Genomic DNA, 16,280 nt, shown 5'->3' on the forward strand with positions numbered 1-16,280 from the left:
AACTCTAAAGAATGAACCTTGCACTCACTCTTGAAAGTCACATCAGGACACAGTGTAGCTTGTATATTCCAGGTGTCATTTGCCTACATCAATCTCCCAGCTTTCTTTATAGTCCCTGAGATTTCTGTTCCCTTATTTTCTAGTACCTGTGCTGGATTTAGCTGTTGGAAATTTTATCACTGCCAGTGATACAGAACTGTAGCAGAGCACTCTTTAAGAATTCCTATTGCCCTGGCAGGCCAGCAGACAACTATTTGTATCTCAGAAGTACCCAGTTTCATTTGGACAGCATTCTCTATGATTGACTAATGCACTAGTATGAAGACCCAGAGCATCTAATATTTTTCACAACGAATTTCACTCAGAATATTGCAGCTCCTGGTCACTACAGTGCATACAGTTTCAAATGTGCCTGAAAAAAGCCATTTCAATATGTGGTAACAACATGCTGCAAGTAACTCTGAGTAGCTATTGCACAGTCCCTTCTGACAAATACCTGTCTCAAATTTTCCTATTCTCATAATGCACCAAAGACTCCTCTTGTTATGCTTTTTATGTAAGGAACTAATTCCTGAAACAATTTTGGTGATGATACAATATTATGCATGCTATCCAAACATAACAATTAACCAAGCTGAGACAGAGCAGCTCAAGCAAAGTAGGTAACTTTACCAAGTGACCAGATACACATGGTGAAGATGGCAAAGGTTATGTGGATTCACAGGAAAATTATTTATCAGGAGTCTTCTACCTCTAATGTTCATTACATGGCAGGAGATCCATTCTTTTCTTTATGAGTAGATAATAAAGGTAATTGGAATTACTCATATAAATAAAATGGAGAAGAGACCTAAGGGGAAAAAAAACACAATCCAACCCACAACACCCCAAACCCAAAAACAAACCACCAAACCCACACTCCAAAAACACATTGTGTAACAATGTTTTAGAGGCCACTGGGAGCAACTCCGTCCTCCAGAACACAATTGCATCTGTTCTCTGTGGACTAATGTGCCATAGCAAGCAATTTTGTGCCACATAAACTCATCTTGAATACATACTGTGGAATCTCTCGTTCAAATGCTGTACAAGTATTCCCACAACACTGCTTTGCTCTCTCACCATTCTTGCTGATTTTCTGTCAACACTGAAAAGACAAATTGCTACTAGCAATGACTGACACGATTGCCAAATCAAATGATGCAAATAGCAGAGAGGAAGGCAGACTCCTCCTTTTGCAACTCTTATTTTTCTAGTTTTCCTCTTACCACTTGAAGCAATCCTTCATAAGCTTTTCCCCAGTTTTCCTATTACTGCTTTAAACAACCCTTCATAAGACTCTCGTAATGCCATTCTGGTTTCCTATATGGGTTCTCAAGTGAGAAGTAAATCCAAAGACTGATCTCTATAGTCTTTACTTCCAGTCAACCTCCACACAAAGAGCCAACAGTCTGTTCTGTACCCAATAGATCTACCACCCTGTTCTAGAACAATTCCTGTCTGAAGAAAACAGATCTTATAATCTTTTGCCCTTTAACTGCTTTCTGCTTTCCTGATTACTGTGTCTAGTATCACCATTCAACCTGTCAGTCGGTTCTGTAATCTTCACATCATCTTCAGTTTACAGCTTACTAAGTTCACTACAAGTCTGTGCTAAATTTTAACAGTAATTTTCACCAGCATTAACTTTACTAAAATACAGCATTTCCTACCATGACAGCCTAAATTCTTGTCCAAGTTCTTTGTCCCATCTCAGTTACTGCAAATCCTTTTCTTGCTTGCATTCTTTCAAAATACTGCTGCAAAAAGTATTTATCAGCCAGTCAGTTTGATCGTTATCACCTCAGTTTCTGTATTCCCGCTTTATTACTATATGTCCACAGACACAGACTGATGAATCAGTCCGCTGTGGTGACTAGTATGACCTTAGAGATTGCTTGTAGAGTTTTCTAGCGGTCTGATGTATCCCAGGCTCAAAGCTCTTTGGACTGAGGAGTGCTCTGTATTTTTCTCCTTTATTCATGCAACATCCAGCACCATGGGCCACATGCCATGAAGCATGCTCCTGTATGCCAAAACAATGAGTCAAACATGACAGCAGAGTTTCCCTGCTGAGAATACTTTTTTTGTAGTCCTGAGATGGTATATGGGTCCTATGAGATTTACTGTCTTCTAAAGAGAAAAATCTTTAGATTTTGACATAGTTCTTAATTATAAAAACAATGAAGAATGAAAAATCCCTCAATGTGGGAAGGTATAGCTACCATATCACACATTCTAGACAATTGTGACAAGAGGCTTCATAAAAAATCTGGGTGTCACTGAATACTCAAAATATACTTTTTTAAGTTTACAAGATGTTTCAGTTGCTGAGTCCAACACAGATACTTGTAGAATTCTTAAAAAATTGTCTGTACTTGCTATTCCACGTTAACATCAGGAAGAACTTCTTTACTGTGAAAGGGACAGAGCACTGGAACAGGTTGCCCAGGGGGGTTGTGGAGTCTCCCACGCTGGAGATATTCAAGGCCCGCCTGGACAAGTTCCTGTGTGATGTACTCTAGGTTACCCTGCTCTTGCAGGGGGGTTAGACTAGATGATCTCTTGAGGTCCCTTCCAACCCTTGGGATTCTGTGATTCTGTGATTACTAACTGCAAATGCTTAACAAACTAAGTTTAGAAAAAAAATTTACACCATCACCCCTTTTTCAGCACATGAGGACACATTCAAAACCTCAAGACAGTTTACTGTGCCAGAGAACTATGTCTAAGGGAAACTTCACAATGCTGACTGCCTATCTAGCTAATCATATACTAGCTCAGGTATGCAGGTAGCGGTGGAGGTTAGCAACATCAACCCAAATACGCTGGCAATCCAAGAATTAGTGGAAATGCAGATCGATTTGCAGCCCATGACAAGCCTGTGCTGCCATGGCTACATTATAAATGGCACTCAGTTCCTTTAAAATAAGCTGGAGTAGGTCTCAAGAACATTGACTGATGTGGGAAAACTATGATGCTCCAGACTGATGCTAATAAAACCCAGAAAACAGCACTGTGTCCTGTCCCTGTGCAAGATCCCACTTTGTGGCAATACTTGCTGCATAATTGTCCTGGATTCAGCAGTAGCAGTCATATTTCTCCTTCTTAGTAGTTGGTGCAGTGCTGATTTTTTGACTTTCAGCCTGGGAACAGCGCTGATAACACTGACGTTTTTAGTTGTTGCTCAGTAATGTTTACTCTGACCAAGGACTTTCTCAGTCTCATGCTCTACCAGGGAGGAGGGGGAGCCAGAAGGAAGCAGAGACAGGACACCTGACCCAAACTGACCAAACAGGTATTCCATACCACAGCACGTCATGCCCAGGATGTAGAACTGAAGGCAGTTACCCAGAAGGGCTAGATCACTGCTTGGTTGGGCTGGGTATCAGTTGGCAGGTGGTTAGCGGTTGTATTCTCTTCCCTTGTTATTTCCTTTATCATTATTATTATTGGTGGTAGCAGCAGTGGTTTGTGTTATACCATAGTTACTGGACTGTTCTTATCTCAACCCGTGGGAGTTACGTTCTTTTGATTCTCCTTCCCACCCCTCCAGGAGCGGTGGGGAGGAAGGGGGGGAGTGAGAGAGCAACTACATGGTTCTGAGTTACTGACTGGACTTAACCACAACAGTAATCAAGAGTACTTTTTGCCCTGTCACACTTTACAGGACTCACCTATTCATTGTGGTATATATGCACACAGATCTAATTAAGATTCTGCTTTGATTTCCATATGTGCATGTATACATATTTTTCTCTGCAATGACTCCTGCATCCACTACATACACTTATGGTTGTTTTACCAGAAGTTGAGAGAGATGCTGTTGCTTATTGTACTTCATTACTAAATTTTTTATGTGATAAAAATTGCTCACTTAATTTGAAACAAAACATTTTGCAACTATCCAAAACCTGGTACCAATTTTGTCACTGAAATAAGTATTTATTATATATAGAGAATTTTGATGCTTCCCTTACTGGGATTTGTCTGTGTTAGTGAAATATTTAGATTAACCTTCAGCTCTTTTGCAATGTGTTCAGACTGAGATGTTGACCAACCAAATTTGAGCTGCCTACTCATGGCTTTAGGAGTATACCGGAGAACAAATGCCCTGAAGCCCACTGTGTTCAGAGCAGAGCACTGTTGTGCAAGGGAGGAGGATCCAGTTCCAAATTATTCCTGCCACAAGTGGCAGAAAATAAAAAAGAAGAGGTTGGAAACCAGCAAATTCCATTTTTACTTCCATAAAAGGAGAGGCTAGAGCAGTGGACAGGAGAATTTAAGGTTAATGATTAATGGGCAAACAATTTCTTGCAAAGCACTGGTAATTCTCTCCTTTTCCCATCTCTTGGCAGAATTGAGCAGTGCATTCCCCAACTCATTCAGAGAAAGAAGAAATGAAAAGTTTGCAACTTCTTTCATTTTTATTGCTTTCTTATATCACCATCCCAGCAAATACATATGGAGGAAAGAAAAAAGGTAATACCCTATCCAAAATAGCAATCATGTGCTTTCTTTGAAATGTTTATGCTACAAAAATTAAGTAGTATTGACTGTCTGGTCATCAGCCTGTTGGGGTTTGAGTTCTGGGGGGTTTTTTGAGTGTTATCTTCCCTTAAAATATGGCATTTATAATTGTGTTTACTGGAAAATGTAATTACAACAAACATTTATTGGTGGAAATCTACATTCTGAGACTACAGTCTTAAGGTTATTTGACCTTTAACAAAAACTTCTGCTGAAGCTGATTTAAAAAGATATTGGTTTGAAAATATACATGGAACTGATATCAGTTACAATCTTCTTGGGCTGGATACTTCCAGAATACTTTCTATAAAATAGATTCAGTCTCCTACAAGTAGAAATTTCTAGCTGTCTGAGGGTGTTCAAGCTTTCATTTCCTGCATTGTCTAACATAAGGCTGCCTTTCACCTCAAGTATGATGAATATCTTTGAGTAAGAGAGATACATCTGTAGTATGTTTTGTAGAGTACTGTGGAGGATCTTTATCATTTACTTGGTTGTACAACTATTTTCTATGCTTTTGTGACACTGCACATTATGTCAGTATCTGTGTGAACTGTTGAGTATGGCTTTACATCACATAACCGCATTTCTTAAAACTTCTCTAATGTGATTGACAAAGACAATTCCATGTTTGCCTTCATTGTTGAGCCATACAGAGCAAGCACTAGTTTTCCTTCTTATCTAACTGCATTTCTAATGCTCTGAGGGGGAATAAATGTAGCTTTTCTCCCTAGCTGTAACTAAAGCAAGAGGTGCACATTTACAGAAGTATGGTCTCTTACAGTAGCTGTGGTTTGCATTTATGTAAATTTCTATTGAGTTTTAGAAAACTGTACATAAAAATACTGTATATGTAATAGGCACAGTGATTTCAGTCTACAGGAGGCAGGACCACCTTTCTTTGATCCTGGACATTAAACTTCCCTTTGGGTTTCATTTTGTACAATATAGAATCCTTGAATTAAAACACATTGAGAGGTGTAAATTTCAATTTATGCCATAACTTAGCCTGGTTTACAAGGCAGCAAGGCCCACACATCCTTAACTATTGCTGAATCTTAGCAAGTGATTTAGAAACCTTGGTCAAGTTCTGTACTTTTGGGAGAACCAAAAATCAGGGCACTAACTTTAGTCTGAGGCTTCTCACATCACCTTTACCCAGATCTATTCAGACTCCACTGTGTGCTTTAAAGTTTAGTTCACCTTAGGTATAAACACAAAGTAGAGACAGGAAGTCGCTACACCCTCAGTATCTTACAGTCATAGGTCTTACCTGATGCCAGCTCACATTCTCCTACCATCCCTATATGTGGCACCATTTACAGCAAGGTCAGTCACTTCACTCTCTCCATCCCCCTTTCCCCTCATGACCTACTACTCCTATGTCAACGGACTTCACTTGTTTGCTCATTGCTTCTGCAGCTTAAAACCTTGCATGTGGGCCACAAAAACCAGGTCACATGTCATATTAGCACTAGCAGATATGTCTAGTTCATAGTATGTTGAAGCAAGAGACAGATTTAAGAAGCAAAGCAGGTACATTTCTAAAAATGAAAAAAAAAATCTACTGTGATTTCTTCTAGAGGTTATTCAAGGCCTAAGTAACAGAGAGCAGTTACAAGGTTAAAGGCCCTGATACTCCATTATGTTGAATTCGGATCTTCATCTCCTCTCAGTTTTAAATTGGTGCAACTCTGATTTCAACTATCCATTTATGTTAATGTATTTCTGCACCTTTCACCCCCCTTCACCTTCCTCAATCCAATCTGCCACAGCAGCTTTGTCCAGAAAATAATGTAATTCCATGCTCTCAAATAAATTTCACTTATTTCTGTTACCATTTCATTGATCAGTATAGCTCAGCTAGTTTTGTCTTCCCCAAAATCAGCTCTGATGTGTTGGCCACACCTAGCAACCTGAAAAAGTCTTTTTCCTCATTTCACTTCTCGGTAAGGCAAATCTGTTTGCCACAATGGCATATGAAGATGGCAGTAAAGAACTAATCCTCACTAAGAAGGGCAGTTTTTAGCCCTTCATGAGAGGACTTTTGATATTATCAAGTGGAGGTATCTTCCAGTGACCACAGTCTGCATTTTATCTGAATATCCTTCTACCTTGGAGCTTGCTTTTTCTTATTTTAGCAGGAACTGCAGCAACAATCAGTATAACTATAAGGAGGTACAAAGCCTTCTCAGAGCTGAGTGTCTGGCATGTAATTTTAGCACAAGCAATTGCCTATACAGGAACCATCCTTTAAAAGAGCAATCACTGTGTAAAAGTCTTTCTCATTTCTTTGTAGCCAGCAAACAATCAACTCCTTGCTTCAATTTTCTCTGTATTATTCTATCCACCTACACAACTAAAAACATTACATTACAAAACAAAATGTAAAGAAATTAGACAGCAGCAGGTAAATCAGTGTAGATAGGTATATGTAAATCCATTCAATCAAGTTATGTGCATAAATACATGTTATAGCTTCTTATTTTATATGTAATGATGGAGAATAAAATGGACTGCATTACCAAGCAAACACAACATCTCATTTAAACACACACAGAAGTTATTTCTTAAAAAGCCATAACAGTGTCTCTGAAATGCCATGAGTTTCTTTATATAGCAGGGAATAGTTTGGCAATTTTTGGCAAAATTTCATTATCTAAAAACAGCATCCCAGAAAAAGACTAGAAATAAGCACCTAAACATAACATTCCTGAAGTTGAGCCAAGATGATTCTTTCTAGAATGCAAAAAGTATTTAAACATAAGCTCTTATTTATTTTGATTCTTCTCCTGGAAACATAAAACTAGGTAGGAATATATTCCATTATGCTATTCCCTTGTGTAGAGCAGAAATATACAGTAGCTGATGTGAGAATGCATGTTACTGAGCAAGCACTTTTACTTGACAGTCTCACAGCTGGCACTTGAGGCTAGACTATTTTTTTCCCCAAACAAGAAGGTAACATCTTAGTTGTTGTCCAGTTCTGCTGTGTTTTAAGTATTACAGTACCAACACTTTAAGATTATAACATAGACCATGGGAATGGATTATACAGAAATTTGAACAGCTGCTATGTTTTCTTTATTCCCCAATCATCTTATGGAGATATAAAAAGATGTGTTGGGTATATAAAATTCTCCAAAGCCCAGATAAAATTTCTCAGTAAAATGCAGTGTACATGCAGTATGCCATAGTAGATCTTAAAAACTACCACAGCAGTAATTTCTACCTGAAGCTGATAAACTATTAGAAATGCAAGAAACGCAGAAGATTCACAAGCTATTTAAACTGCAGAGATAGGAACTAAGTCTGCCAAGATGATGAGATGGTTACCTTTGACACTGAAGGTGAATATCACTTCTACTATCTAACATTTCTTTAAAGCCTACAATAAATACTAAAAATGTGGAGACCTTTCTTTTAATTCCTTGAAACGTTTTCAGTGTAATAACAATCTGTGCCTTAACTTCACATTAATTCTGTGTGGTTTGGGTTTATAATAAATGACGGAAGAACATGAACCAAAGCCAAGAAGCTCATGGGGTACTTGTAATCCAGTCTTCCAGTTTCAGAGAAAACTATAATTTTCCAGCATAGGCAGAAAACTAAGTAAATCACCTCTTTTTATGGGACAGAATGGACCAGTAATCTGTTCCTCTGATTGAAACTCTTTGGCTAAAATGTCCAGCTACAAATTCAAACTCAACTTTGAATTTAACATAAGCACTTCCATGAGCAGCAGAACTAAGTATGTTTGGTTTCCAGTCACTTTGATTCTACGTATCCCAAACTCCTCACGTCTTTAACTCCAGCTGTGCTTCCACCACGTTCTTGTCCCAATATTCTCAGTTTGTTCTCCCCATTTCTATAGCATCTCTATATTCCTGACTTTGTGTCTCCCATGGTACCATGAATGTCCCAGCACACTCCAACTTCCTCATATACCTTACACAACCCTCATTAGGACTCTCATCAGACTGAGATCCACCCCATGGTCTCTCCCCCGAGCCCTGCAGTACTGTCGCCACCTTATGTCTGCTACCAAGCCTTTTTTGCCTTGCTCTGCATACATGCCATGACTGTTTCAGGGGTATGTTTGTGTCCGTTGACTGGCTAATGCAGGCAGGCTCACAGATTAGGTAGTGACTGGCCCAGGACTGCTCACAGCACCAAGTGGGAAGCTACTCATCTCCTGTGTCTGGTATCTGCTCAAACAAGATCAAATTTCAGGGCCAAAATGGTTTGAGCCGCCTGCACCCACAATGCCTGCACCAGTTGAACTCAAGCACAAGCCCGTCCTCTCTGAGTCTCCCTGCCTGGTGACCAATTTCTCCAAACTCCAAACTCCAACCAGAGTGCAAGGTAACAGCTAAGCCTTACGGATAAGCGAAGTGTTAGAATCAAATGTTTACTTGAATCCTATGTTAATGCAATAGCAACTGTGTTGATATAAGGGTCTGTTCTCTATCAAGCTGCTGATGTTCAGAAAACATGTAGGAATTTATTACTTGATACCTCCTCGTTCTCTCTTTAAATTGGATTTCAATTGGCTAAAAAAAATCTAATAAAAAGAATTATTCTCTTTCTCCCCCTTGTCTTCATAGGCACAAATATACCATGATTACAGCCTACAGAAACAAGGCTAAAAAACGCTGATATTTGTAATTTACTTCAGTGGAGTTTGTGCATCACCACTGACCTGAAATTCAGGTTACTTCTAGTTGGATCATTGAAACAGGGATTCAGGAGCTATATTTTATCACATACCAGAACACTGGTCCATGAAGTCCTGGAAGCTGAAAGGCAGGATGTTAGGAACTAACAAATTACACTAGTGACTATGTTATGCTATTAGGAAAATTTCTACAGATGTCTTTCCGAGTGGCTGTGTTTCAGAAACACTGCACGAGTACACAGCATTTGCAGTGCTCTCAGAAGTCATAGAATTCTACCAAAATTTCTAATACCTAAGCCAGCTATTCTTCCTTTCAGCACCTGGAAAAATCTACAAACAGAATTTCAGACATAAATTTTCACCAAAGAGTCCAAAATATAACTGTGGACTAAGGAACTGAAGACCCTTTGCTTTATCTCCTGAAAGTAGACAATAATGGGAACTCGATCAATAGAAGAACTGCCCATGCATGAAACAAGTATCAACATTTCTACTAATGCAAGTGACTGAACTTCTTAATGAGGAGCTTGAATTTATATTCACTTTACTTACATTCTGTTGACTACTGTATGAATAGTGATTGAACTCATTTGGCACTTGAGAAACGTGAACATACAGAACGTTTTCTGATAATGTGGCAGTGCAATCTGATCGCTTAACTGATTTCATTATAGTTATAAGATATATACCTTATAGTTGAGATTTTAGTATATAGATAGTTTTAACGGTAAGTATCAATAAACACATTCATTATTAATTTTTTCTTTTCCGCTTATTTTGTGGTTCACTATAGGTTTATGTTGCACATTTCATACTGCAAAACATAGTTATGCCCGATCCCTATGAAGCTTCAGGGTTAATAACAGTGTTGCTTCAACAGCAGTGCTATATTGATGATGTAGCTTGTAACGCCATATGGTCCCCTAGGGTGGCCTTAGCACAGTGACCTTTTTTTCTATATTTTACCTAGAGATAAGACTGTTTTCTGAAGCTAAGTCAGACTCCATATACAGTGGAATAGCTTTGCAGCAGGTGGAGGGACAGCAGCCACTTCCAAGCAGCATGATTAAGATTTCCTGGCAACATAAGCAATAACTGGCAAAAGAGACAGAAGGGGCCATCTATCTCCACATGCCAAGACTGGGTGATAAAGTTCACTGCTTTGGCAGTAGGCCAAATGTGAATTAAAATTCTTGAGAAAAAGAAAAAAGAATATCTGTGTTCCGAGTAAAAAAATTACCACTGTCATACGTCACAGCCACCTTCTACTGAAACGCACTGGGGTTTAAGTGCTATTACTGCAGTATCTTTCTTGCTTGTTCCTTTTAATTTAAAAAGCAAAACATGCTACCATTGCTAATATTCTCAGGAAGCATAAACCGCACAGGATTGCACAACCTTACACGTACCCATTATGATCAGACAACCAAAGCTTTTGCTGCTGCTGAAATGCTTCCAATACAACATGGTTGCATCATGGTTGTGGAAATGGGAGTTGTTGCTTAAAAGAACTCACAGACATTCTCCTGCCCTTTCCAATTTGCTTTCCCAGTCCAGTAAAATCCATTTGAATCTTTTACCAACAACAGTATTTATATTTGGGCACCTACGTGACTTCCAGACTTCATGGTGTTGCTCCAAGTGCAACAAACTGCTATCAGGTAAATAACATAATGGAAATCACAAAAAATCAATCTAGAAATACTGAATATGAGTGGAGAACGTGTCTGAACATGTTGCTCTGCAATGAAACCACCATGAAATACCAATTTTCATTAGAGAAGCCCTCAACATTTTGGATATTTTGAACTAGTTGATCCTAATACCATTTTCTAATTTTGCAGACTGCTTTACTCAGTAAGTGAAACTGATGGAGACTACTTACAGAGGAAGGTACTGACCCATGGGGGAGATGATGTCATAGCAGGTCCAGGGACAAAAAAGAAAAGTATACACATGTTTTATCTTGCTTTGCCTCCGGAGTTGACAAGTCCCACAGCATTCTGCTACGCTGCATGGTTTCCCATATTTTAATGCTAACTTTGGTAACAAATATATAGAAACACTGCTGAGATTAATTTTTTCATTTTAAAATCTTCTATATTTTAAACCACTTGTGGCTCTACTTTATGCATCTCAGTCTGAGGACAATCTGTAGTGTCTGGCTGAATAATCTTATTGTCTTTCGAGCACCACTCTTCTCCCTTCAAGCATCAATGGGTCATAAGGAATGCTGGAGGACGTCAATTAAGGTTTAATCTGCACTTCCAAAAGCCACTGAAATTGGGGATTCTGTCAGACTGGTGTGGGAGAGGTGTGTATGCTCCTTAGTTATACTAATAAAAAACTATACTGAAAAACTACCAGAATACTTGAAAGTAACCCCAAAGCATGTATGTTTTCCTATATGTTTTATTCAAGAGGCAGTACAGAGTTTAATGGACAGGATGCATTACTCCCTCCAGAGCAGATAGAGGGAGCTGTGACTAAATCACCGTTAATTCTCTGGCCTCCTCTTCCATTAGTACAGATATGAGCAAGGGAGGTTGTAAAATTGGAGCCTAGACTTAAAAGAAAAAGGGAACTTAAAATATTAGTATAAAAACTCAGTTACCTGCTTAAAGCACTGGTGACTGGACCTCTGCTGGGCCAGAAACTACTCAGACAGCTGGCACATCATCTAAAAATCTATTGTGCTCTCTATCAATCATGCTTGCCTTCTGCTTAATTGGGATTAGAAATTAAAGGTTGATGTTTCAATAGGGAACTTTTTTTGTAAGGAACATAATATATCATTCCTTTCTTAGTAGATGACATCAAAAAGCCATGAAAGCTGAGATACTAAAATGAGGTGTTTCTATCAGATATCTTTGTCTATAGTTTACCCGATGAGGCTCTCAGAAGGTTCCTAAACAAAATAATGTCAGTGTGCAGTACTGAAATTGCTCTTCTGTGTTTCACTGACTACTAGGGTTGTAATTCTGTCATCTTTATACATACTGGGTAATAACCACTTCATTATCCCCAAGCTTGCTTGCATACTACAGTACTCTGCAATACAACAGTGAGAGCATATGTGCATTGCCTTCACCAAAATGACAATATTTCAACTGGTCCTACCTGAACTGTATGTATTGCTCTCTAGGGCACACCAAGGTCCATACAGAAAACAGAAACACTGAAAGCATTCTTCTGGCCAACAGATAACATTTCAAATACCATCAAATTTTATATATATATATATATATATATATAATGCACTCTAAACATGAGATTTGCTTACTACATGTGAACTGGTGGTCTTCAGCCTTCATTCTACACCAGCAGAATAGTGTGTCCTATGGAGAACACTGAGAGATTTCCACATTTTCCCTAGGGCACAGATACATTTAGGATTAACCCTTTCCAAGAACTACATGTGCCTTTTCTCTGCCAGAACTCTACCTCTACCCCAATAGCAATGCCTGCGCTCTTTCCTGGAGAGAAGAGTTCCACATGATCTTTATGTATGCCTTGGACCCTTCTGATGCTACAGGACCATTACATAATCTTTTACTTTATTATGTTAATTTAAAGGAACTTTTCTAAAAAACTTCAGCCAAGGAATGTGTCTCAGCACCCAATGGCTTCGTAGTGTCTGTGTTTCCAAGGAATGCAACAGAGATTCTTAACTGAAGCAAACAGACAAAACTTACAGTCTTTGATGCAGCCCCAAAGCAGTCAGTTGCGCTGCTTTTAATCTCCCTAAATTGTAGCTCAGATTAAGTGGCAATGGGAAGGGTTGCTGGCTACACGGTATCTTCTATATGGAATTTGAGGTAGCAGAAATGAAGACAATTACCACAGAGATTCCTAGAAAATAAAAATAAAAGCAGGAGTGTGACATGTTATTCCATCCAGGAGGAACCTTTACATCTCCCTCCTCCCAAACTCATCTCTGGAATTGTATTAGATTTATAGGGTTTGCACTTTAGAGTTGTTTGTTTTTTCTCTTACAATTCTGTGCCCTTTTCTATCTCTCTTTCTAGTCCAGTTTATGGAGATTGCATATCCACACCAAAAAAAAATCTTCATCTTCACATTAAGTGCTAGTCAAGGCATTCCACTGAGGATACCTGCATAACCTTAACATGTATTGAGACATTCATTTAAATACAATATTACTCGCCTGAATACCATCAAATAGCTGATATACTTATGGAGCAGAAATATTAATTAGTTAATTCCCATCTACCAAGTAGCAATGTTAGTTCATAAACTGGCTTAAAAAAATCCCGCCAAAACAACAAAAACAAATGAAAAAAGCCGCAAACACTTCTGGCTTTGAATACTTTGAATATGATAATCCTGATGTGCAGAAGGGAAACGAACTCTCTGAAAGTTACACTGAATCCGCTCAGGGACTTGGTACTCTAGGCTCGGAAGGACTTCTCACAGCATTTAGCACTCTGCAACTCCAGCACAGTACTGCTGCTCATCTCCTCTTTAGGTTTTTAATGAGCAATTGAAGATTTCTCTTACAGTTACTCAGTAATCTACTCTAAATAACAATTCAGCTACTGACTACCTGTATTATTGTTTTTCAAAGTAAATACAGCCACAAAACTTCTGTACTACAGAACTTACTGTATCCCTAAAATTTCCAGATGGAAGATCGTGTGTTTCAGATACTCCTTTATTTCATTAAATATTCTTTGATTTTAGCTTGTGTAAAATTAATTCTGATTGAAATTATTCTAAGTAAAATCAAATTTCATTAAAGCTGCTAGTGGATTTCCCCGTGGTTTTACTGTGAGCTGGCACTGCCTAGAAATTTCTATGTTGATTGTACATTGTATGTTCTTAGATGGTGGGAGTAGTTGGAAAATGCAGTAAACCAACATTTTCTTTCTTGCTGTACAGCAAGTTAATTCCTCAGCCCATAGCTGTATTCCTGAACAAGCTTAACTGACAGGAATAAGGCAATCAAATGAAGATAGTCTTTTCTCTGATTTTTAGAATGCCCTTTAATAGTGTAACCAAAATGAGACTAAGGACATGAGTTAAGCCAAATAAGAATCTAAGAGAAAACAGAAGAGAAGGGGTGACATTTTATATCTGTCCAGCTCTGAGGAAAATCAAGGCCTCAAAAACTTGTTTTTTGTGTTTTATACTTACAGTGTTCATTGATGGCAAATGTTTGAAAGTCAAAGGGAAAGTTTGTAGCTCTTTACACCCTTAGTGACATTAATAATTTAAGAAGACCTTGCCTCTGGTCAGTGTTGCAGGTATTTCACAGACTTCTCCATTGCGGCAGTATAGCTTGCTTGCAGCAAAACAGCTTGGGAACTGATACAGTAAAAAACAGTCCTATGTTTTCCTGGCAATTCTGCTTTTAGCTGGATCAGCTCCCTGATCTTGTTCACTGCACAGCTACGTGATCTGCTGTGCTGGGACAATGATGGGGACTACAGGAGGTCAGGCATAAGGTGGCAGCAAGATGGGGACAAAGTCTGCTTAGAGTTGCCCAGGCAGAGCTGAAGCCAAATGTCTAGGTTAGGAGCTGCAAGCCCTAACCACTGAGTGTCATCTGTATATCTGCGCATCCCCGCAATAGAAAGAGAAGCCAGAAAAAAACTGATTTATCATTCCAATAACAGCTCAACAATGACTGTACTTTATTTTTTCTTGGCTAGCGTTAATAACATTCTCATTAGAAAGGTCAAGGGCAATCTCATTGAAAATACAAATTTTTCTGCACCATCAACAACTTATCAGCCAGATAAAATAAAAATCTCATACCTTGGAGCTTTTGGGGTATTTGCTCATATTAAAGCCTGCATTTTCCTCAGACCCTCTGTACATATTTCAGCTAACTAACCATGGTAAAAGTACCAAAATTAGAGAGAAAAGGCTTAATTATGAATAATCAAATTCGTATTCTAATTGCTTTTTTATTATTAATTCTGGTTTTACCAAGGCTGTTTAGCCTACAAGAGAAATTTTTCTATTAATGAAATTCTGGTGTAGTATTTTTGAGAGATCTCTTTGCCTTTTTTGCTCTTGATTCCTCAACACCACCCACTTCTCTTTCATTCACACACAGGCACCCACTTAAGTTAGTTGTGTGATCACTAAACAAAAACTTGAAGGCATGACTGTCCCTCATCAGATATGCACAAAAAATCTCTGTCCTTCAAGGACAGGGTAATTTCTGTCAGGCATTTTAAAGCCAAGGCAGGTCACTGGATTTATTATTAGCTCTAATTAGCACTCCCACAAGCTGTTGAATTCTTCACCTGCAGCCAAAGGGCACTCAATATGGTGCACAATTTGCTAATATCTTTGAAAGATTCAGAGAAACAGCTCTGCTTTAGAAATACAGGTCTACTGCATGAGAGTAGGCTTTTGGTAAATTCTGATCCATATACCAATGATGAAGCAGATCTAAAGAAACAAAGATATGATGAAACTGTTCTAAAACAAAGGAATTCTACAAACATCTAAACAGAATCTTAACGAGAAAAGGAAGACATCTGGCCTTATTTGTTATATGGTGTTCTATTTTAAACCCTCTAGCAGGTTACAGACAATTCATATCCCATCTCAGTTACAAGGCTGTTCTCTTAAGTTAGTGTTTTACGTACAGATTTGAAGACAAGTCTGTATGAAAACTGACTTTTTCCCTTTGTGAGCAGCCCCCCCTTGAGAATTACAGAGATCTGAACTGAATCACAGAGCTCCAAATAAAATACTGATCCTAATTTTGAAATTGGCTAAGAACTGATGAAAGCTCGGTAAGCCATTGCTTTTGTGTGTTAGGCACATTTCTAACAAAGTGCCAGAACAAGGGAGCACAGCAATAGCTCTCTTTAGTAAAAGGCACTGCTACAGAGAAATAGAAGGATTTATTTGAAGAAGGGAAAAAAGAAAATGTGTTAAAATCAGCTATTTTGGTCTAGAAGATAATCCACAGTATGACCTTTAGTCTAGAGATAGATCTACAAAAAGTAAGCAAAATTGTAACAGGAGTTGAAAAGTAACTGATTATAAG

At 38.5% G+C, this 16,280-nt stretch overlaps 1 protein-coding gene and 1 long non-coding RNA gene across 3 annotated transcripts in view; one reads left to right on the forward strand and one right to left on the reverse strand.

Annotated features, from left to right (window-relative positions):
* Positions 1-16,280, reverse strand: part of LOC133209121 (uncharacterized) — a 107,472-nt gene that overhangs the window by 56,934 nt on the left and 34,258 nt on the right. The gene's annotated exons all lie outside the window — the stretch shown is intronic.
* Positions 4,366-16,280, forward strand: part of LIPC (lipase C, hepatic type) — a 241,920-nt gene continuing 230,005 nt past the window's right edge. For both annotated transcript variants that reach the window (XR_009724598.1, XM_061347526.1), the window contains exon 1: positions 4,366-4,521. Coding sequence is in view for 1 of the 2 variants with exons in the window: in XM_061347526.1 (XP_061203510.1) it covers positions 4,440-4,521 (82 nt within the window). In the remaining variant the exon portion in view is untranslated. The remainder of the gene's footprint in view (positions 4,522-16,280) is intronic.

The sequence above is a fragment of the Neopsephotus bourkii genome, unplaced genomic scaffold (assembly GCF_033783945.1).
Source record: "Neopsephotus bourkii isolate Nb327-2 ecotype Australia unplaced genomic scaffold, CSIRO-AGI_Nbou_v1 NB_318, whole genome shotgun sequence".
NCBI lineage: Eukaryota > Metazoa > Chordata > Aves > Psittaciformes > Psittacidae > Neopsephotus > Neopsephotus bourkii.